We start from the raw sequence: 23,273 nt of genomic DNA on the forward strand, positions 1-23,273 counted from the left end.
AGATAGAGCTAGCGGAGTTGGGAAGAGGTAACGGCTTATAGCGCGTTGTAACACACCACTCATTGGTTTTCCTTTACGAGACCATTCAAATTTGATTCTATTCAGTGTAACCTTCATGCCCATTAGCTTTTCATTTCGGGCGTCCGAGTCCTCCACATACGTTGTAGCAAATTGGTCTGTGTAGTTAATTAAAAGCATATTATCGAGACAGAGATGAGGATGTCACATTAAATGTTCTTGCTCACTTCGCCGACTTAAAGCTCAAGAGTTCATCCTGCAGACAAGCAGCGAAAAGGAAACGCGAGCGTGTTTCTCACGCTTTGACATTGTTTTTATTGCTAATGGTTTTGTTACTATTTTCGATCGAGTTGTTTTTAATGGGACTAGTTGAATCTTGCGGGATGTTAACCTTCCTGATTACATTCCCGATAAATTTAAAGCTCACTCCGCCCACTTCGTCCCATTGCCAATTCCGCAAGCCATGGCACGCCCATTCAGATTTTCGGACTCGGCCGCCTCTCGTCAGAGCTTGCCGCTCTGCTTAGAGCGGCAGGGAAGGCATACATCTGTTCATTTTAGGCTCACAAGAGACTTTAGGTTGACGAGAGTACGCTTCCTTGCAAAGGTGCCCCTTATTTTTCAAAAGAATTACTGCAATATGAGCGCTCTTTCATGTCCATTTTATATACGAGGTTATGAGTTGTTCAATCAATATCAAATATGTTTTCATGATTCAATGGTTACAACCCAGATGAGGCGATCATTGCTTACCACGTCAAGGGTTGTCAACGTAAACTCGTCGCATTTCTTGTACAGCTGTATATCTTTGACGTGGCTTATCTTTTCGGTGTGCTTGTATGACAAAGCGCTGCTCTCCACCGACACACCGACGATAATGTGTGCGTTGCAGTGAGGATAAGATTTCGTTACAAACTCCCTAATTTGGCCCTGCAAGGAAAACATTGAACGAGGAGGCGAAACTTTAATACTCTAACTATGTCTTCTCTGAATTCTAATGTTTCTCTGTTTAGTAAGCAGCCGCTGTTAGAGCTGTAATACGAAACTACAGCTGTCCTAGGACGGAGGGTAAATAACTGCACGATTTTGTAGCTGAATTTTTGAGCTCTAATTCTCACTGACAAGGTAAAAATATAAAGGTGAGATTAACTTGAAGTGCGAAGACCTGGGAACAATATAGAAACCCTTGGTTGCCGCTTGATTAGACCAGGACACAATCCACGAGTCACTCTCACTCTCACTTCTACACAATTTGGAGATCGTCACAACTGTTCGCAGATCAGAAAACAGCGTCGTGAGCAGCCTACTTATGATACGTTCATGACTTTCACTACAGGTGTTGTCAGTAAGCGAAGACCGCCTGCATAATATTTCTGATCAGAACATAAAATATGCACGGGTATGCTCACCTCTAATAAACACTTCATGAAACGGACCTACGTGGTTTCCACAGCATACAGCCTTTTAAATTAATCACTCACATATAAATACACTGTAATCGAGGTGGGTCTAATCAGATATGATTCACTACTTAAAATATTAAAGAATAATTCGCGAATGCAATTCAAATGAAGAGCGTTAGATAAGTTGTTTTCACCTATGCTTTCTACCAAGCTTTCATTGTTACTAACGATGATTATTAAAGTTCACCTTCGTTATATCTGAGGCTAAAACTGGTTATATCCGAATTTTTCTCCCAGGTCCCAAATTCAGATTCCAGCGTGTACATCACGAAACGGCGATTCGTTTCATACCAACCCGTATGCCTCTGCGGCCTCTGGTTCGTCCGCCACTGCCCTCCGAAGAACTGACCTATTACGATTTCAAGGACCAAAGGTCGTAGGTACGCATCAATCACACATTCCAGGCTTCAATTCGAATAACACCTTTGTGCGCCTATTCGTTTGCCGCCACATAAACCCTCTGCGCCAAACGCGTTGGCCACAATTTTTCACCATTGGTGACTTCAAGTGGTGCTAGTTTCGGCACCCACTCAGATGGATCATAAATCTATAGCCAAACGCCAGCAGACCGGGGAAACCAGGCCTCCGTGCCGGCCCGACAACTTCTCACGCTGTCACGTGGTGGGTGTCATGTTTGAGGACATGACCGGCCGCTATCTTCACATCTCGGACGAACAAGAAACATTCCAAAGCGAGTAGTAAGAGCGGACACTGTTAAAAATTGCAGAAGACACTCAAGTCTTCTTACGTGCTTTGAATGCGAAATGATTCCCTGGAGCTGCATTGAGAAAGTTCATTAAAGATTTCTGCCTTTTTATGGAAATGACACACCAACTCATTAGCATACAGTCGTAAGGATACGCATACAACGGGTTCGAATTGATATGTTAAATGAAAGGGTTTATTTACAGCAAAAGCTGCGAAGCACGTGTTCCTGGGTTTCACGTCGTAGTAGTAGTGGGCTGTTTGGCTGCGTTGCCTTATAACCACTAGTAGCGTTGTTACCGGGAAAGAAGACGGTATCGGGAGAGGGCGGCATCCATAAACTAGAGAATGGTTACCATGAAAGCAGCAAGGTATAGCAAGAGTATGAAAAGGCGCAAGTGGTCTGCGGTTGCCACGGGAAACAGCCGGAGAGTAGCTACCCGGAAAGCGATTGTTACTGCACCAGGTGAATGGTACGGGCGAAGCGGAGGAATTCTGAACCGCAAAATAGTTACCATGGAAGGAGGACGGCATAGCGAAAACGTAAGAGGGCGCTTGCGATGGAACCCCCAAAATTACAACCCTGAAAAAAGGAGGATGTGACGAGAACGTAAGAACGTGGGTGCTTGCCACGGGACCCACCTGGTGGGTGTTTAACCAGAACGGACACTCTTTACCGTGGAAGGAGGAGTATAGAGGGAGAGCGCAATGAAAAGTTGAGGGGACAATTGAGCTCCGCTTTAAAGGTATTACGCAATAGCGTTAATAGGTTAAAACCCACATTGCGGCATTGGTAATTCTCGAATTTCAATCCATAGATTCCTGGAAGTCATCATACCACCCCTGGCCGAGTAGTCGAGCGGTTACATGATGCGCGACTGCCCTGCGATTGCAGGTGCTGCCACCGGTGGGGCTTAAGCGAACCAGACTGCTAACTCTCGCGACCAGTCCTCAACTGGCATCTGCGAAGGTCACTTTGCTCACAAACCGGTGGGCAAACTCTCATGACGCCACAAGGCCACATGACCTAGGTTGTCTACCTAGGTCGTCTTTCCGGAGATTTTTCGCTCACAACGCCGACGATGCCGGATTTTCTGTATAAAGGGGGCCTTAAAATCATTGGCGGGGATTAAAGAGGGTCATCTCTTCGCGGAAGAAAGCCCGGTGAGGGGAGGAGGGTGTGAAGTGGGAATGGTACTTGGATGGGGAGGGTGGATCTTGTCCAAGCATGATGGCTGCTTAAGTCGATCAACCCTGTGACAGGCAAAACTGAAAAGTAAAAGACTGCTCAGCAGAAAGGAATCCCGAGGTGTGGAGTGCGTGAGATAGCGAGCACCGGCTTGAAAGTCTGTGTGTTCAGCTGCGACACGTGGCTTGGAATGACTGGCTGCGTTTACCTGAAAAACTCAGATAAGCAATTAGCATGGCAGATGAAAACACCGTGAAAAAAAATTAAATAAAACAAAAAGACAAAACAATAGGATGAGTTCAGAGAAAGCATGAAAGGAAGGTGTCGGAAATCAATGTGGAAGCCGAGTGTTCCTGAGAAATGATGGCAAAGAAGCAGGGCACAAACTAAAGGTAAAATTGAACAAAAAAGAGCGAAAAAAATTCTCATTGGGGGCAAAGGACCGGTCGGAACGGAAGAGTGGGGTGAAAGAAAAGATAAAGTGGAGCTGTGAAGTGCTGGTAAATGCTCTGACCAAGTGCAGGACATGTTTAAAGAATCACGCCAGTGTCGCAATGTACCTGAGAGTTTCTAAGTTTCCTGTGGATATGCTAATCCCTGCTGGTTGTTAGGATTTAAATTTTTTAATTAGTAAAACCTCCCTGTATTTTGTATGCTTTGCAGATTCGAAGTCTTATTGAAGAACTAACAATTGAGCTCATCGAAGTTGTGACCTCGTTTAATAAAATGTTCCGCCACGGCCTTCTGTAGGTACTCGATGACAATTTTTTTGGCGCTCATTGATGGCCCGGCTTGTCCAATATATTGTTTCTGACAAGGTCAGCATTGAATGCTGTAGAAAACATTAGACGACGCACACTTTAAGCTAGTCTTTATAACGAAGCTGAAGTCGCTTGCAGTGTTTCCAACAGTAGAGTCACATTGTAAATGCTTACATGTCTTACCTCTGCGTCGAGATCATATCGAGCCTAGTGTGTACGACAATGTCTTTCAGCTTTGTGTTGCGTCTGTATGTTACCCTTGGTGCGTCGGCAAATAATTTCTTGAGACGATCTTTGCCAGTTGAATAGGGTGGTATTTCTGCAGAATATTGATTACGTTCGGAAGGACGTTTGATTATTTTAACTGCTTGAGGCCGCTTATTATTAGCTTTTATTCGTTTTTATGCACCTCGCTTCGTTTAGAGTAGTTGCTCGTTGACAAACAATATTAGGGGACTTCTGAGGAGCTTCTAACGGATTAGGGTACTTTTTATTGAGGGGACGTGTTTCAAATAGTTGTCGGTACGTATTTTTCTCAGGCGTGCTGCCTATCTTTAAAATATGCCTTGCTTACAGAGACTTTGATGATGGCTACTGAAATCCAGGTATTGCTGTCGGTTTGTAGGCGTTTTGCGAAGGGTGGTTTTAAGCTTTTTGGTCTAAACGAAAGGTAGTGTAGAGAAAATTCACTTCGGTTTGGAGTATCGGACGGAAAATTTAATGACGGTCATTGAATGTTTTTTTTTTCAATTTTATCTTTAGCTTCTAGTCTGCTTCACTGCCGTCATTCCTCAGAACATGGCTTCCGCATTCTTTTCCAGCCCCTTCAAGTTTTCTCTGCATTCGCTGTATTTTCTCTTTTTTAATTTACTTTTATTTTCCGGCTTTTCGTTCTGCGATGCTGGCCAATTTTTCTCCTTAGTTATTTAAGTCAACGCAGCCAGTCATACCAAGCTGCCTGTCGCAGCTGGAAGCACAGCCTTTCAAGCCCACGCTTGATATCTCTCCATGATCCACACCACCGAATCCCTTTCTGCTCAGCTGGCCTTTTTCTTTTCACTGTTTTGCAGGTCGGCTGGTTAATCAACTTAAGCAGCCATCATGCCTGGACAAGATTCACCCTCTCCATCCTAACATCATTCCCATTCCACACCCTCCTCGCCCTCAAAGGGTCTTCCTCCTTGGAGGGCTCAAACTGTTTAAACCCTGGCAATGTGTTAGGTGCACACCAAATCGTCGGGCGATTTTTTGAGTACGGTGCGTCGAGAGCAGAGAGTTGCGTGTGCCAGCCCAGCGGTGCCGTGTGCATGCGAGAATTGTGTTGGCAAGGCGACGGCCACAAAGAGCGTCGAAAGCACAAGGAGCGGAGAGCGGAGGTGTCAGAAAACCGAGGTGTGAAGGGAGACAGCGCAGTGGAGATCAGGTCATTCAAGCGTGGCGGTGGCAGCCGTCGGACGTTGGGTCCGTGTTGCCGTGGACCTTCCTTGGATCAACGAAGCAAGCCTCCAGTGTTTCTTTCAAGCGTGGAGGTGGTATCCGATGAAGTGAGGGTACGTGCCTATTGGATAGCCTGCATTAAGCTTGCGGCGTTTCAGGACCCCCTCGGCGGGTCCTAGCTACGCTTCTCCTGCTGCAGCCAAGATCCTGGGGCTCCTGACGGGAGTCGACCGGCGTCTCCCTGTGGTCCTGTTCGCTCCTCTAACACCTGGCTCTCTCCCACCGCTTCCTTCGACACAGCGCCAGCCACGCGTCGCAGTTCATCCACCGATGTTCGTCCTGTCTACAAGGCATCCGGCTTCACCTGGGATGCTCATTATCTACAGAACATTTTCGTTTAACCTGTCGAGTTGTACACGTGCTGAGTGTGTGTTTTTATGTGTGTTTTCATTTCCGATTGGCTCGTTTTCTTTAAATTATAAATACGGCTTCGTTTTGTTTTGTCTGATATGTTTGTTGTATTGTACACGCGATAGCGTACCCTTCCGCAGTTGGGGGGACGCGTTACAAATTCACGACAGCTGGCGTCGGCGACAGGACGAGGCCGTGTTTTTTTTGTTTTCTTTCGTGGGTCCGTAGAAAGATACGATGGCAACACTAAAAGATTTCTTCGAGTGGGGCGAACGAATGGGGTGGAGAGATGCCGAGCTGCATTCATGAGTTGCCGATGAGAGGGAGAAAGAACGCTTTGCACGTGCAGCTCAACGCGAGCACGCCAAGGCACTACGGAAGCTTGAGAATAGTCAGGAAGAGGCTGAACAGCGTAGACTGCAAATCCAATTAAGGCTCGCAGAAGCCGATGGGGTAATCGAGAACCCGCACCGTTGCCCTCAGTATCGGTTAGCCCACACAAATTTCTCCCTCCTTTTGGCGATCGCAGAGATAACTTGGTTGCATACCTCAAATGTTTTGAGCGTACAGCAGAACGGCACAGCACGTACAAGAAAAAATCGGCTAGTGCACTCAGTATGTCTTTGACCGGGGAGGCTCTTCATGTGTTCGGTCGATTGTCTCAAGCAGATTCAATGCATTACGATACGGCAAAACTAGACCTGCTCCCACATTTTCGGTTCACAGCAGAATGTTATCGCGAAAGCTTGCGCAAATTCCAGCTGCTTGATAAAGAAACAGGCAAGCAATACGCAGCACTCTTGCTCAATCTTTTTGATCGATGGATTGAGATGTCGGGTACGGCCACAACGTGCTACGATTTACGTGAATTTAAGTGTCCGAACAGTTCATGATAAATTGTCATAGTCGTCTGGAGATCTTCCTTCGCGAAACATAGTGCAAGACGTTGGATAAAATGGCTGAGAAGACAAATAATTTTCTAGACGCCCAGCGGCAAAGAAGCTTGTCTTCGTTAAAAGAAGCGTTTGAGGTGGACCTCTCGAGACAAAAGGATGTTCGACGAAGTAGCCAGTCGGGAAGGTGTCTCATTTGTAATCGACCTGGGCATAGGGCTGCCGGCTGTCGCTCTATGCCAGAACAGCTTTATTGCATTTATTGCCGAATGGGAGGGCATGATGTAAGTTCCTGCTCAAGGAAGCACGAAAAACAGAAGCAGTCGTCTTGTTGTGTTCAGCCTGAGTGTTGTGCCTGAAATGGTGTCCACAACAGCATGCATGCTTGAACCAGCTGAGAATAAAGTGGTGGTCGTACTTGTCTGGCAAAAGCCTGCAGACGCACAACTCATGCCTGTTCCAGAGGGAGAGCTCCGAGGCCTACCCGTCTGTGTTTTACGGGACACGGGGAGCAATAGGGTAGTTGTGTGGGGGGCCCTAGTTCCTGACAGGTCTCACCGGCTCGAGATCTACGGTATTCCTTAATGATGGCAGTAGTCTGGAAGTTGCCGAGGCAGAAGTCTTTATCGCTTCTCCTTATTTCACTGGCATGGCCCTGGTGAAATGCTCGAATACACCTTTGTACGATTTCATACTTGGAAGTATACCGGAGGCCCGTGAGCCGTCAAATATAGATATTAATTGAAAGAAATCGGAGGGCGTTGCTGAATTATGTCCTGGCAGAGAAATGGACGAAGTTGCCAGTGAAAATAGCAAAGGCAAGGGCGCAGAAGTGGTGCTGGCTGGAAAGGAAGTTTCCAGATGAAGTAAAGAAAATTCTCCTTTAAGCGTAGGTACCATTCGGTTCACCCAGAAAGTGCTAGAAAAATAGCGAAAAGAGCATGGGTCGTAGAAGGCGTCTCGGGTAAAAGTAGGAAAGGTGTTCCATGGCACGCACGGCAATTCGCACTGGTATCCGTCGAAAAGGATTTGCTGTACCGCTTTTATCATTTCTCCTCTGGCAAACAGGTTCGACAGGTGGTACTTCCAAAGTCTTGCAGATTGCAAGTGTTAAGGCTTGCCCACGATAAACCGTTGGCGGTGGATCAGTGCATTAAGAAGACTACACATCGAGTTTTGGGTGAATTCTACTGCACAGGGGTGCAAGAGCAGATTAGGAGGTATGTAAGGTCGTGCGACACCTGCCAAAGAACGTGCCTGAAAGGCAAAGTAGGGAAAGCGCTGTTGGGATATAATCCTCTTTTCGACACTCTATTTGATAGCGTCAATGTCAATATTATCGGTTCGCTGTCGCCCCCATCGGTAAGATGGAACATATACATTCTCACTCTCGTCGAATTTGCCACGCGGTAACGAAACACCGCAGCCGTGGCCGGAGGTTTGGTGATGTTTGCACGGATAGGGTTTCCGAGAGACATCCTTTTTTTCCAAGGCTCCTGTTTCACTTCTGAAATGATGAGAGACCTTGATGATCTCTAGGGGGTGGAACATCTGAGGACGACTCCTCACGATACAATGTGCAATGGGATGGTGGAGAAATTTAACGCCACACTGAAGCAGATGCTACGGAAACTCAGTCAGGAGCAGCCCAGTGCATGGAATTATTATATCGCTCCGTTTCTCTTCGCATACAGACAGGTGCCGCAGGCGAGCAGGAGTTTTTCCGTTTGAGTTGATATTTTGACGCCATGTGCGAGGACCGCTTGCAGTCCTTAGAGAGAGCTGGGCCAGGGAAGAGCGGGGAAAATACACGAAAATGACATATGGTTGCGTCTCCGATCTACGAGAACGTCTCGAACAAACTGTGAGAGGAGCACACCAAAATGTATTAGGTGCCCAATAGTCTCAGAGCAGATATTATGAGAGGAACAGCAAGCAGCGGTATTTAAGTGTTCGAGATCGAGCCTTCATTTCTTTGCCGAGTAGCCATAATAAACTCTTTATTTAGTGCAAGGGTCTATTTGTGGTTTCTGGAAAAAATAACGACGTGGACTACTGAATCGAGTTGGGTTACACTAAAAAGATACTGCACATCTATACGCTTAAACAATATGAACAGCGTGCGTCCCATGAGACTGTGGATGCGTCTTTTGTTGTTACCAAAGAAGGTGACTCAAAAAGACCGTTTACATGGAAATGAGGTGTTCAGTGTGTATATTTTGGGCTTTATGGTTCACACTTGTGTATAGTTTGTGTCCGATAAATCGTAAAAACTTTTCGTCCTTTTTGCCTGATATATAGCCTTTGGCCCCATGTTCCATCTGTGCGCGTCTCCATATGCCTCCATGTGTCTTTGCGTGAAGTGCTTTCGGTGCCTTTGGTGGCATGTAACTTGTTTGCATACCACGTGAAGATTAGAGTTATGTGGGCCAACTGCAGTTTTTTTACGAAGCTTTTCCGAAGCGTGGCATATGTGAGGTCCCAAATCGTCGTGAGATTTTTTAAGTGCAGTGCGTTGACAATGGTGCGTCGACAGCGGAGCGCTGCGCGTGCCAGCCCAGCGTTACACGTGTGCGCGTGCGAAAGGTGTTGACTAGGTGACGACGACGAGAAGCGTGGCGAGCACGAGGAGCGAAGAGCTAAGGTGTCAGAAAACCGAGGTGTGGAAGGAGACAACGCAGCTGAGGTCGTGTCATTCAAACGTGGAGGTGGCAGCCGTCGGACGTTCGGTCCGTGCTGCCGTGGGCTTCCCTTGCATCACCGGCGAGAGCGTCCTGCGTTGCTTTCAAGCGTGAAGGTGGCAGCCGATGTACAGAGAGTCCGTTCTGCAGATAGGCTATATTAGATAGCCTGCATTAAGCTTACGGCGTTTTGCGACGCCGTCGACGGGTGCTAGCTTTGCTTCTTCTACTGCTGCCAGGTTCCTGGCGCTGCTGACGGGGGTCTACCGAGGCCTCTCCGTGGTCCTCTCTGCTCCTACTACCACCTGGCTCTCTTCTGTCGCTTCCTTCGACGCAACGCCAGTGACTCCCTGCAGCTCATCCACCCGCGTCCGTCCTGTCTACAAGGCATCGCCGGTTAACATTGGATGCTCAATATCTGGTGAACATTTTCCTTTGATCTATAGTGTTTTATGCGTACTGAGTGTGTTTTTTTCCTTTCTTTACGGCTATTTTTCTTTGAATTATAAATACGGCTCTGTTTTGTTTTGTCTGATCTGTTTGTTGTCTTGTTCGAACCTGCACGCGCTTGCGTTCGCCTTCTGCAGTGGGTCATGCGTTACAAATTCACAACACAATAATGAACGCTTTCCACCAGACGAAGAAATATCTTATCAGAACGTTGGAAAGGACCATAAGGATTTTCATCCATCGTTCTCTTTGTGATACCCAAGATGGTAGTTACTCTGTAGGAGGAGAAGGATTACACACAGAAAAAAGGGCATGAAGAGAACGTTTGAAGGAGCAGAGGGCGGTTACCACTGGAACAGTCGGAAAGGTGGTTACCTTGGAAGGGCAAAATTGTGGCGATAGTACAGGAGGATCTTCACCATGGAGGGAGGGTAGTATAAGGCAGACATAGGGAACCTTGACTTTAGGGTTGTTACAGTGGAAGGAGGAGGCTAGTAGAGTGACAAAGCAGGAATGCGTAAATGGAACGTGGTTATCACAGAAACCATTCGGGGGTGGTTATAATAGAAACAGGAGGGGAAATATGGCGAGAATAATAGAATGTAGCACGGTCAATTTGCGGAAGCTGCTTCGAAACGTGCCGCCTGAAGAGAGTGTCAGCGATGACAACAAGCGCCTAGAACGGCAGACTGATGATATGAGCTGGTCAGGAACCAAAAATGTGTGAAAAAAAGAGTGGTCAGAATTTTCTCTAACCTTGTTGTTTCTTCTTCAGCATAGCGTTTATCACCATGTGATCTTACGAAGCACCCACGGGAGATGCCGAAGGACAGAGGGGCATGCGTGGCTGCGCTAATAAGTGTTTGCTCCGAAAGATTTTTAGCATCAATATTCAAGAGGGCTGTTATGTTTAGGCGTCACGGGCTCAGCGGTTCATGTCTAAACAAACGCTATCGGTGGTCCAATAAATAGACTTCGTAATTCTGCAGGAGGTCTCTAAGTGTAAGTTCAGCTTTTTTACCTACTTTGCATCGACAAACAGCAAACCGAAGAAATCGTTTGAATCACGTCAGGTATGTTTTAGTCAATTAATATGTGCTTCCAGCTTGTCCCGATGGCGGCGCTTCCAGATACATGTGCTTAGATTGCCTAGACTCCTTCACTGAGCACCGTGTATATTATGAATGCCTGCCAACAGTTTTCTAATACTCATTGGAAAGCAAAAGTTTCCCATCTAAGTAACACTGTCTCTTTTTTCAGGAGGAAACAAATTCTTCACATAAGCTTTCGCATCATTGTGTGAACTTGGCTGTCTCCAGGCTTGAAGACCTCTCTCATTATTCCGAACAAGTTTGTCGCGTTATATCCTTTCAACAAGTGAAACTCTGCTAGTTGCGCTACCTCTAGTAGCAAGGGGAGGTTTGCGTATATTCACAAATGAAGGGAAGTTGCCATCGACAGCCGTTACAATAGCCGGAGGGAGCACTTTGCAATTGGTGATGTTTTCATAAATGTGTGTGGATATGACCGCGATGACAACGTCCGCACCGTAACAGCAGAGGATGCAATGCGCACAATCTGTCTTAACTATGCTCTGGAATACCGCTGTTGGAATAAATATAGGTGTATTTATTTAAAGTTAAGGAACGTGCTTCTGCTCCCACCTTAGAGAGACAACATATGCAACAAAATTTTGGCCCGCACAAAATGTCTTCTGGTCGAGCGAAGCTCTTTTAGCAGTGTTAACTGCGCTTCCAGAACTAGGGAAAATGTCTACGGACAGTACGTAAAAGATGACCACATCACTAAACTCTTCACCAGTACACTAATCGGCTCTATCATCTCTTCACTACCCTCCATACCCAACACCTACCCCCGACAAATCAAACCCCTATCGCTTCCTACGCCGGGGACACTAAGGAGGTTCTTGATGCCTCCCTCCCAGAGACAGAGGTTTAATACGCCCTCGCGAATTTCAAAACCATATCTGCACCAAGCACTGACCTGATTACCAATAAAATCCTCCAAAATCTCGATATACCCTCTATCCAAGCTCTCACTATTTCAACTACTGCTTAGACACTGGCAACCGGCCACACGCGTGGAAGGACGGCAGGGTCATATCCATCCTCAAGAGCCACAAACCTCCTCATTTTCATAGCTTTCGGCCTATTCGCATCATCTTCGGCCTTGGCAGGACGTTTCAGCATGTCATACAGAACGCCTTACCAAACATGGCGGACAGTCTCTTGTATACCTTTGAAATGCTTTGTTTTTGCCAGTATCTTCTATGCCTAGCTGTCATACTCTGCCTTAATCTCGACATCCTTGTCCCTAATGGCAGCATGGATACACGAGCCATACTACGTCTCGACCTACATGGCGCATTTAACAATGAGGCCTCTGCTACCACTTATGCTGGTCTTATATTTCTTGCGGCTTCGAAACCAATTGCTACTTTAGCGGCTTCCTTTCACCTCGTACCGCTACCCTCATTTTTGGTTTGATATAATGCCCCTCCTACAACATGAGAAGTTTCGGTACTCCATAAGGCTCTGTCCTTTCACCATTCCTCTTTAATCTCGCTGTGCTGCCCGTACCTAATTCTCTTCTTTCCTCCCCTCCCTCAATTTCTCTCGCTAGGCTGACGACATTTCTCTCTGGGTATTCGAAGGCTCTGGTGGTCACATCCAAGATACCCTCCAAATGGCTACAAACATGGTAGTAGAGCATATTGCCACCATAAACCTGCACTGTGCCGCTAACAAATCTAAACTCCTGCTCCTTCCCTCACGCCGCCGTTATCGACACTCTTATCACGCCATTCACAAGGTCCCTAAAATTCGGGTTGTCAGCTTTTTTTTGAGGCCCTTAGTACAGCTGTCGATCACACCCTCCGCCTCATAGGTAGCGTGTCGAACAACCATGGGGCCTCCGTGAGTCGGAGCTTCGTATTTTCCAGATGTTTGTACTTAGCAGGGCGAAGTGCCCACTACCGTTCATTTACCTCTGCAGTGCGGAAATCGACGCCGTGGGCGTTCTTCCCCGTCGTGTCCATAAATACTCTCTCTGTATCCCACTAATGCATGCACCGAACGTCTTATTCGAAGTGGCGTTCCTCAGCACCCGCCCCAGTGGTCGGCATATAGAGGGTATTCATGTGACGTCATATTCCCCGTTTTGTTGTTCAGCGCGTAGCTTCAGCAGTTTAGGCGGGGGCAGGAGGCCATAATCCTACTAGATACGCCTGCAGCCTTTTGAAGTGCTCTGCAGACACCAAAATAGCGGCCGCTGTGGCGTCAGTGATTACTCCCTATACTTCAGCTCTTGCCAATCGATTTTATCTCGACTACCCAGTCCAAACACATTATTTCCTAGCGGAATCACCAAAGCCTACACATACCAAAGAACCTTCCTACTTGCCTTTACCCAAGAACATGCACCCTGTTCACTATCCACAACGAGGTCAAGAACAGGCGGCAGCCCTTTAAAAACCATTTCCAATGCCAAGTTTGGGCTCTATGTCGGCGCCGCTGAATATCGCAACGGCCTCTCCTTTGCCCTCTCAGCCATTGATGTCAGCGGCCTCCCTAAAACGGCTGTCACCTTAAGCACCTCCTTTTCGGAGGAGGCAGACAAGGCAGCCCTCGCTCTGGCTCTGACCACTCCGGACATTACCGCCATTGTCAGTGATTCTAAACCAGCCATCCACAATTTATGTGCGAGTCGGATATCCCTTCCTTCCGCGTCCCTCCTCCTAAGACACCCTCCATCCCAATGTGCCAACTTTCTTTGAACCCCCACGCACGCGGGCCTCGATGGTAAAGCGGTGGCTCAAGCCGACGCCCGAGGTTTCAGTGTCCGGGAGTCGGCTATGAAGTCCGCCTTCAGCCACGTGGCCCTACTTACTGCGCGGGACCACCTTCTCTATATTGATGGCATAGGTACCTATTACCGCCTCGATCGGCTAGTGTACCTTTCTAAGCTGATGCCGTCATTGGGCTTTAGGAAGCCACCTTATCGTATGGTCTAGTGCTGGCGTCATGCGAGACGACTGTGACGTCATCTTAGGTTTTTGCGACCATTGCTGCTTGAAAACTCACGACCGACGCCGGGTTTTCTTGCCGATGAGCCATATAACACTTTCGTTTTAACAACTGGAGGAACACGTACGCTCCGCGTTAAGTGTCTGACGCGACAGGGTTAATCTGTCCTTTCAGCGGCTTGGGTTTCTCTTTGCATATCGATTCACGCACACAACGACACTGTTTTCTTTCGCCATCACATAGTGCTCTTAGTGCTCTATCACTAACCCCCCCTCGACTGCCTTATTTGAAATTTATTTTATTTCTGTGTTCTCCTAATATGTTTACTTAATTTTCGTTCGTTTTCCTACTTTTACTCTCCTTCTTATTTTTTCGTTACACACAAGGTCTTCCTATATCTAGGCCGACGGAAAGTGCCGTGATGGCATAGGAGTAGCGCGTCCGACTTGAGACTCAAGAATCACGGCTTTGATTCCCATCAAATGGTAGAAATGTTCTTTTCCGCAGAATTTATTTACATTCTTGCAAGTCATAGTGACGTTCGAGTCATGTTGCGACCTTATAATTACAATTTATTTAGTGGTTTACTTCATTTTCAATAGCGCTGCTCTACCTGTGACGGGACTTCCCTCTGACCAATAAGAACTTCTTCAAACTGCAGTTATCCCCGCAGAGTCCTTCGCTCAAAAGGACGCTTAACGCGATTCCTTTGAAACACCCCCCAAATTATTCATCCTAAAACCACAGAGCGCTGTCATTCCTTGGTAAGTGGCATTCTTAGCGAAAGATTCCCTTTGTGTTCAGGTTCGCAGATGAAAAAAGTAGAACTCACCCTTTTGCGATGGCCGTCTTGAATAGATCCTTGTACTTCGTCCATGTGGCGCCTTCGTTGTACCGAAACGTGCCGATCGCTATGATGGTCCTTCTGGTTACGTCCTTGCCTTGAAGGCCTTTCATTTCCTGGAAAGATGAAGAAAGTGTTACTTCAAGTAAGTCGCTGCTCCTAGCGACAATCAGAATTTCAGAACCTGCCCACCAAACTGATTTTCGTGTGCAGATGATTGTTTAATGCATATCCGTTTGAATAACGCAGTGTTGAGCAATGACTTTGAACTTGTAGGCGGTAACGACCGTGTGCCATTTTTTACCACAATATCTTACAAACCAGTAATTGTATGAATTTTGTTAGACTCACTAAGCAGCCACCTCAACCTCAAAGCCGTCACTGCAAACACAACTTGCATGTAGGAGTAGGCGCCGGAACCAGATTTAAAGTTAAGCTGTTTTCTGCCTCAAGATTTCTTCATCCACAGCCTGTGTTTGTTGCGGTTCAAAAAAGTACTGGATGATATCCCCACCGCATATCTTTGCATAATATTTCTATTGCATTTGTATGCTTTTTTTGTTCAACACCGAATCTTTCACGTCTGCACTTGTGGTTGTTGCATTCCTTGTCAGTTGAGTTTTTCCCGATGACTCTCTCACACAAAATTAACTTCTTTGCATTTACTTCACGGAGTTGTTTGCCTGCTCGCTTTTTTCTTTTTGCTCAGAATAATTATTTAAACGCATTGCATTTTGTGATGTTCTTTGACATTTGCACTGTTTGCCTAGTGACCCACTCCTGTATAAGCCTTTATTCTTTCTTATAAAGACGAAGAATGCATGCTTAATCTAGATGCTTCACGTGGCATCACGTGACCACCGGTGCATTGTAGGCTCTACTTGAGGATATCTGGCCTCACATGTCTTCGTTTTGTTTTATTGAGACGTGTATGTGATCAAAGTGAAACTCGGGCGAGTTGGTGTGACATTACCGGAACAGCGCAAAGGCATGTACATGAAGACAAGACATATTAGAGCGATGGCTTACAATTGATTTTATTGATGCTTTGGCTACGGCTTATATACTATAGCAAAAAATGCGAACCGCAAGGACATAAAAACTGGAAACAACAATGCGTGTGGCAATGGTGACATTCGGAGGACTTAGCGCATTTTGGGTTTTACACCTTTTATAAAACTGTGCTTCTTCTCGATCAGTGCTACCAAGAAGGTGCTTACGAGTTTGTCTTGGCGCTTTCCAGCTTTGCGTTGCGTCTGTATGCTGCCCTTGGTGCGTCGGCAAATAATTTCTTAAGACGATCTTTGCCAGTTTAATGGGGTGGTTTTTTCGCAGAATATTGTTTACGTTCGGAAGGATGTTCGAGTATTTTGTTTTAACTGCTGGAGATCGCTCACTATCAGCTTTTGTTCGTTTTTAAGCACCTTGCTTCGTTTAGAGTATTTGCTCGTTGACAAACAATATTATGGGACCTCTCAGGAGCTTCTTACGGATTAGGGTATATTTTAGCGAGTGGATGTGTTTCAAATAGTTGTCGTCGGTACACATTCTTCTCAGGCGCGCTGCCTGTTCTTCAGGTATGCCTTGCTTAATGGGACTTTGATGATGGCTACCGAAATCGAAGTAGCGCGATCGGTTTCTTCTGCAGGGGGTGGTTTTAAGCTTTCTGGTCTAAACGAAAGGTAGAGTCGAGAAAATTTACCCCGGTTGTGGAGTATTGGATGGCAGATTTAATGACGGTCATTTAATGTTTTCTTTCTTCAATGTTATCTTTAGCTTCTACTCTGCTTCATTGCCGTCATTCCTCAGAACATGGCTTCCGCATTCCTTTAAAGCCTCTTTCAGGCTTTCTCTGCACTCGCTATGTTTTCTTTTTACTCTAATTTTATTTTTCCGGCTTTTTGTTCTGCAATGCTGGCAAATTTTTCTCCTTAGTTATTTAAGTCAACGCAGCCAGTCAGACCAAGCTGCCTGTCGCAGCTGGACGCACAGCCTTCAAGCCAACGCTCGCTATCTATCTATGCTCCAGACCACCGGATTCTTTTCTGCTCAGCTGGCCTTTTTCTTTTATCAGTTTTGCAGGTCGGCTCGTTAATCAACTTCAGCAGCCATCATGCCTGTACAAGATTCACCTTCGGCATCCAAACACCATTCTCATTCCACACCCTCCTCGCCCTCAAAAGGTCTTCCTCCTTGGAGGCCTGAACTGTTTAAACCCTGGCAATGTGTTAGGTGCATATAAAATCGTCGGGAGATTTTTTGAGTACTGTGCGTCGAGAGAGGAGAGTTGTGTGTTCCAGCCCAGCGTTGCGCGTGTGCACGTGCGAATTGCGCTGGCAAGGCGACGGCCACAAAGAGTGTCGCGAGCACGAGGAGTGGAGAGCGGAGGTGTCAGAAAACAGAGGTGTGAAGGGGACAGTGCAGTGGAGATCGGGTCATTCAAGCGTAGTTGTGGCAGCCGTCGGACGTTGGGTCCGTGTTGCCATGGACCTCCCTTAGATCAACGACGTAAGCCTCCTGTGTTCCTTTTAAGCGTGGAGGTGGCATCCGATGGAGTGAGGGTACGTGCCTACGAGAAGCCCTATTGGATAGCCTGCTTACAGCGTTTCCGGAAGCCGTCGGCGGGTTCTAGCTCCGCTTCTCCTGCTGCAGCCAAGATCCTGGGGCTCCTGACGGTACTCCACCGGTGTCTCCCTGTGTCTTGATCGCTTCTATAATACCTGGCTCTCTCCCACCGCTTCCTTCGATGCAACGCCAGCCACACGTCGCAGTTCATCCACCGATGTCCGTACTGTCTACAAGGCATCCTGCTGCACCTGGGATGCACATTACCTAGAGAACATTTTCGTTTAACCTGTCGATTTGTACACGTGCTGAGTGTGTGTTTTTATATGTGTTTTCATTTCTTATGCGCACGTTTTCATTAATTATAAATACGGCTTCGTTTTGTTTTCTCTAATCTGTTTGTTGTATTGTACACGCGATAGCGTACTCTTCTGCAGCTAGAGACGGGTTACAAATTCACGACAACAGGCGTCCGTGACAGGACGAGGTAATGTTTTTTTTGTTTCCTTCGTGGGTCCATAGAAAGATACAATGGTAACACTAAAGTATTTCTTCAAGTGGGGTGAACGAATGGGGTGGAGAGACGCCGAGCTGCATTCATGAGTTGCCGATGAGCGGGAGAAATAACGCGCTGTACGTGCAGCTGAACGCGAGCACACCAAGGCACAATGGAAGCTTGAGAATAGTCAGGCAGAGGCTGAACAGCGTAGACTGAAAATCCAATTAAGGCTCGCAGAATCTGATGAGGTAATCCAGAACCGGCACCGTTGCCCTCAGTAGCGGTCAGCCCACACAAGTTGCTCCCGCCTTTTGACGATCGTAGGAATGACTGGTGTATACCTCAAACGTTTTGAGCATACAGCAGAAGGGCACAGCAGGCACATGAAAAAATCGGCTAGTGCACTCAGTATGTCTTTGACTGGGAAGGCTCTCCGTGTGTTCGGTCTATTGTCTCGAGCAGATTCATTGCATTACGATACGGCAAAAATAGCCCTGCTCCATCATTTTCGGTTCACAGCAGAAGGTTATCGCGAAAGGTTCTGTAAATGCTAGCTGCTTGATAAGGAAACAGGCAAGCAATACGCAGCACGCTTGCTCAGTCTTATTGATCGATGGGTTGAGATGTCGGGTGCGGCCACAACGTACAACGATTTACGTGACTTTTAGGTGGCCGAACAGTTGATGAGGAATTGTCATACCTGTCTGGAGATCTTCTTTCGCAAAACATAGTGCAAGACGCTGGATAAAATGGCTGAGGACCCGGCCGTCCAGCGCGGATTGGTGCGGAGAGCCTACCTGGTGGCATACCTCAGTGGAGCCCTGGACCAGGGGCCCCAACCCTGTTAAGACGGGCTGCAATAACTGATCGGAAGATGAAGAAGACAGCCCGCGACCGCTGATAACACATTTAATATCAAATATAAATAAAGTTTTTCCTCCTCCTCCTCCTCGACGAAGTGGACAGTCGGGAAGGTGCCTCATTTGTAATCGACCTGGACATAGGGATGCCGGCTGTCGCTCTTAGCCAAAAAACTTTATTGCGTTTATTGCCAAAGGGAGGGCATAATGTAAGTTCCTGGTCAAGGAAGCACGAAAAACAGAAGCAGTCGTCTTATTGTGTTCAGCCAGAGTGTTGTGCCTGAAGTGATGTCCACAACAGCATGCAGGCTTGAACCAGCTGAGAATAAAGTGGTGGTCGTGCTTTTCCGGCAAAAGCCTGCAGACGCACAACACATGCTTGACCCAGCGGGAGAGCTCCGAGGCCTACCCGTACGTATTTTGCGGGACACGAGCAGCAATAGGTTAGTTGTGTGGAGGGCCCTAGTTCCTGACAGGTCTCACCTGCTCGAAATCTACCGTATTCCTTGTTGATGGCAGTAGTCTGGAAGTTGCCGAGGCAGAAGCCTTTACGCTTCCCCTTATTTCACTGCCATGGCCCTGTTGAAATGCCAGGAGACACCTATGTATGATGTCATAATTGGAAGTATACCGGAGGCCCGTGAGCCGTCAAATTGAGATATTAATTGAAAGAAATCAGAGCGCGCTCCTAAATTATGTCCTCGCATAGAAAATGACGAGGTTGCCAGTTAAAATGGCGAAGACAAGGGCGCAGAAGTGGGGCTGGCTGGAAGGGAAGTTTCCGTACGAAGTAGAAAATTCTTCTTTAAGCGTCGGTCCCATTCGGTTCACCAAGAAACTGCTAGAAAAAGAGCAAATAGAGGATGGGTCGTAGAAGGCGTCTTGGGTGAAAGTAGGAAAGGTGTTCAATGACAAGCATGGCAATTTTCACTCGTATTCCTTCGAAAAGGGTTTGCTGTACCGCTTCTATCATTTGTCCACTGACAGATAGGTTTGACAGGTGGTACTTCCAAAGTCTTGCAAATCGCAGGTGTTAAGGCTTGCCCGCGATAAACCGTCGGCGGTGCATCAGTGCATTAAGAAGGCTACACTTCGAGTTTGGGATGAATTATACAGGCCTGGGGTGCAAGAGAAGATTACGAGGTTTGTAAGGTCGTACGACATCTGCCAAAGGAGATGCCTGAAAGGCAAAGTAGAAACAGCGCCGTTCGGAAACAATCCTCTTTTCGACACACTATTTGATCGCGTCACTGTCGCCCACATCGGTAAGTTGGAAAATATACATTCTCACTCTCGTCGAATTTGCTACGCGGTAACCAAACGCCGTAGCTTTGCGAATGTTAGATTCAGCAACCATGGTCGAATATTTCATGTTTGCACGGATAGGTTTTCCGAGAGAAAATCTTTTTTGCCAGGGCTCCTGTTTCACTTCCGAAATGATGAGATAGCTTCATGATCTCTTGTGGGTGAAACATCTCAGGACGACTCCTTACAATTAAATGTGCAATGGGATGGTGGATAAATTTAACGCCGCAATCAAGCAGAGGGTGCGGAAACTCAGACAGGAGCAGCCTAATGCATGGAATCATTATATCTCTCCGTTTCTCTTTGCATACAGACAGGCGCCACAGGCGAGTAGGGTTTTCTCCGTTTGAGTTGATATTTGTAAGACGTGCAAGGACCGTTTGCAGTCCTCAGAGAGCTCTGGATGAGGGAAGAGCTAGGAGAAGACACGAAAATGACATATGGTTATGTCTCCGATCTACGACAACGTCTCGAGCAAACTTTGAGAGGAGGACACCAAAATTTTTTGGGTGCCCAATAATCTCAGAGCAGACGTTATGAGAGGAACAGCAAGCAGTGGTATATAAGAGTTCGAGATCGAGCCATCATTTTTTTGCCGTGTACCCATAATAAACTCTTTATTTATTGCAAGGGTCTATTTGTGGTTTCTGAAAAAATAATGAGGCGGACTACTGAATCCAGTTGGGTCACACTAAAAAGCTGCTCCCCATTTATATGCTTAAACCATATGAAGAGCGTGCGTCCCAAGAGACCGTCTTTTGTTGTTACCGAAGAAGGTGACTCAAAACGACTCTTTACGCGGTTACGCGATGCTCATGTGTAAATTTTACCCTTTATGGCTCAGCCATGTGTAAAAGTTGTGTTCGATAAATCGTAGGAATTTTTTTGTCCTTTTTGCCTGATATATAGTCTTTGGCCCCATGTTCCATCTGTGCGCGTCTCCATATGCCTCCATGTGTCTTAGAGTGAAGTTCCTTCGGTGACTTTGGCGGCATATAACTTGTCCGCTTACCACGTGAAGATTAGTGTCATGTGGACCAACGGCAGTTTTTTTTTACGAAGAAGCTTTTCCGAAGCGTGGCATATGTGAAGTCCCAAATATTCGGGAGATTTCTTTAGTGCAGTGCGTTGACAGTGGTGCGTCGAAAGCGGAGCGCTGCGCGTGCCAGCCCAGCGTTGCAAGTGTGCACGTGCGATTGGTGTTGACAAGGTGACGACGATGAGGAGCGTGGCGAGCACGAGGAGCTAAGAGCTGAGGTGTCAGGAAACCGAGGCATGTCCCCGCCGCGGTGGCTCAGTGGTTAGGGCGCTCGACTACTGATCCGGAGTTCCCGGGTTCGAACCCGACCGCGGCGGCTGCGTTTTTATGGAGGAAAAACGCTAAGGCGCCCGTGTGCTGTGCGATGTCAGTGCACGTTAAAGATCCCCAGGTGGTCGAAATTATTCCGGAGCCCTCCACTACGGTACCTATTCTTCCTTTCTTCTTTCACTCCCTCCTTTATCCCTTCCCTTACGGCGCGGTTCAGGTGTCCAACGATACATGAGACAGATACTGCGCCATTTCCTTTCCCAAAAACCAATTATTATTATTAAGGCGACAGCGCAGCTGAGGTCGGGTTATTCTAGCTTGGAGGTGGCAGCCGTCGAACGTTGGGTCCGTGCTGCCGTGGATTTCCTTTGCATCACCGGCTCGAGCCTGCATTGCTTTCAAACGTGGACGTGGCAGCCGATGTACAGAGAGTCCGTGCTGCCGAGAGGCTGTCTTAGATAGCCTGCATTCAGCTTACGGCGTTTCGCGACGCCGTCGACTGGTCCTAACTTCACTTCTCCTACTGCTGCCAGGTTCCTGGGGCTGCTGACAGGAGTCCACTGGCGCCTCTCCGTGGTCCTCTCCGCTCCTACTACCACGTGGCTCTCTTCTGTCGCTTCCTTCGACGCAACGGTAGTGACGCCCTGCAGGTCATTCAACCGCGTCCAGCCTGTCTATAAGGCATCGCCGCTTCACCTGGGACGCTCAATATCTGGTGGACATTTTCCATTATTCTGTAGTATTTTATGCGTGCTGAGTGTGTGTTTTTCGTTTCTTTCTGGCTCTTTCCTTTTGAATAATAAATGCAGCTTCCTTTTGTTTTGTCTTATCTGTTGTCTTGCTCGAGCCTGCACGCGATAGCGTTCGCCATCCGCTGTGGGACATGCGTTGAAAATTCACGACACAATATTGAACGCATTCCCCAGACGAAGAAATATCTTCTTATCAAAATGTTGGAAAAAACCATAAAGTTTTCTATCCCTCATTCTCTTTGTGATCACCCTGATGGTTGTTACTCTGTAGGAGGAGGAGGATTACACACAGAAAAAAGGGCTTGGAGAGAACGTTCGAAGGCGCAAACAGGGGGCGGTTACGATTGGAACAGTCCAAAAGGTGGTTACAATGGAAGAAGAAAGATGTGGCGATAATAAAGGAGGATCTTCACCGTGGAGGAAGGGTAGTATAGAGAAGACACAGGGAACCTTGAGTGTAGGGTGATTACCGTGGAAGGAGGAGGCTAGTAGAGTGACAGCGCAGGAATGCGTAACTGGAAGGTGGTTACCACAGAAAACATTCGGTGTTGGTTATTATGGAAACAGGAAGAGAAATATTGCGAAAATAGTAGAATGTAGCACGGTCAATTTGCGGCAGCTGCTCAGAAATGTGGCATCGGAGAGAGTCAGCGATGACGCCAGGCACCTAGAACGGCAGACTGATGAGATGAGCGGTTCGGGAACCGAAATTTTGTGGAAAACAGAAAAAGAATGGCTAGAATTTTCTCTAGACTTGCTGTTTCTTCTTCAGCATGGCGTTTATCACCATTTGATCTTATGAAGTAACCAGGGGAGTTGCCGAAAGACAGAGCGGCAAGCGTGGCTCCGCTAATAAGTGTTTGGACCTAAAAATTTTTAGCATCCCTGTTCAAAAGGGCTATTATGTTTAGGCGTCATGGCCCGGGCTCAGCGGATCATGTGTAATTAAACACTATCGGTGGTCCAATAAATAGAGGCTTCGTAATTTTGCAGGAGGTCTCTAAGCGTAAATTCAGATTCTTTTCCTACTTTGCATCGACAACCAGCAAACCGAAGAAATTATTTTGATCACGTCAGGTATGTTT

General features: G+C 47.1%; 1 protein-coding gene across 1 annotated transcript in view; it reads left to right on the forward strand.

The window, feature by feature from the left end:
* The window catches only part of LOC144133821 (DNA-directed RNA polymerase II subunit RPB7-like), a 90,528-nt gene extending 68,317 nt beyond the window's left edge, over nucleotides 1-22,211 (forward strand). Inside the window, exons 5-6 of the mRNA XM_077666906.1 lie at nucleotides 9,798-9,979; nucleotides 21,970-22,211. Coding sequence (XP_077523032.1) covers nucleotides 9,798-9,959 — 162 coding nt within the window. The 3' untranslated portion in view covers nucleotides 9,960-9,979; nucleotides 21,970-22,211. The remainder of the gene's footprint in view (nucleotides 1-9,797; nucleotides 9,980-21,969) is intronic.
* Nucleotides 22,212-23,273: the final 1,062 nt, after the last annotated feature.

Source organism: Amblyomma americanum, chromosome 5, assembly GCF_052857255.1.
Source record: "Amblyomma americanum isolate KBUSLIRL-KWMA chromosome 5, ASM5285725v1, whole genome shotgun sequence".
Taxonomy (NCBI): Eukaryota; Metazoa; Arthropoda; class Arachnida; order Ixodida; family Ixodidae; genus Amblyomma; species Amblyomma americanum.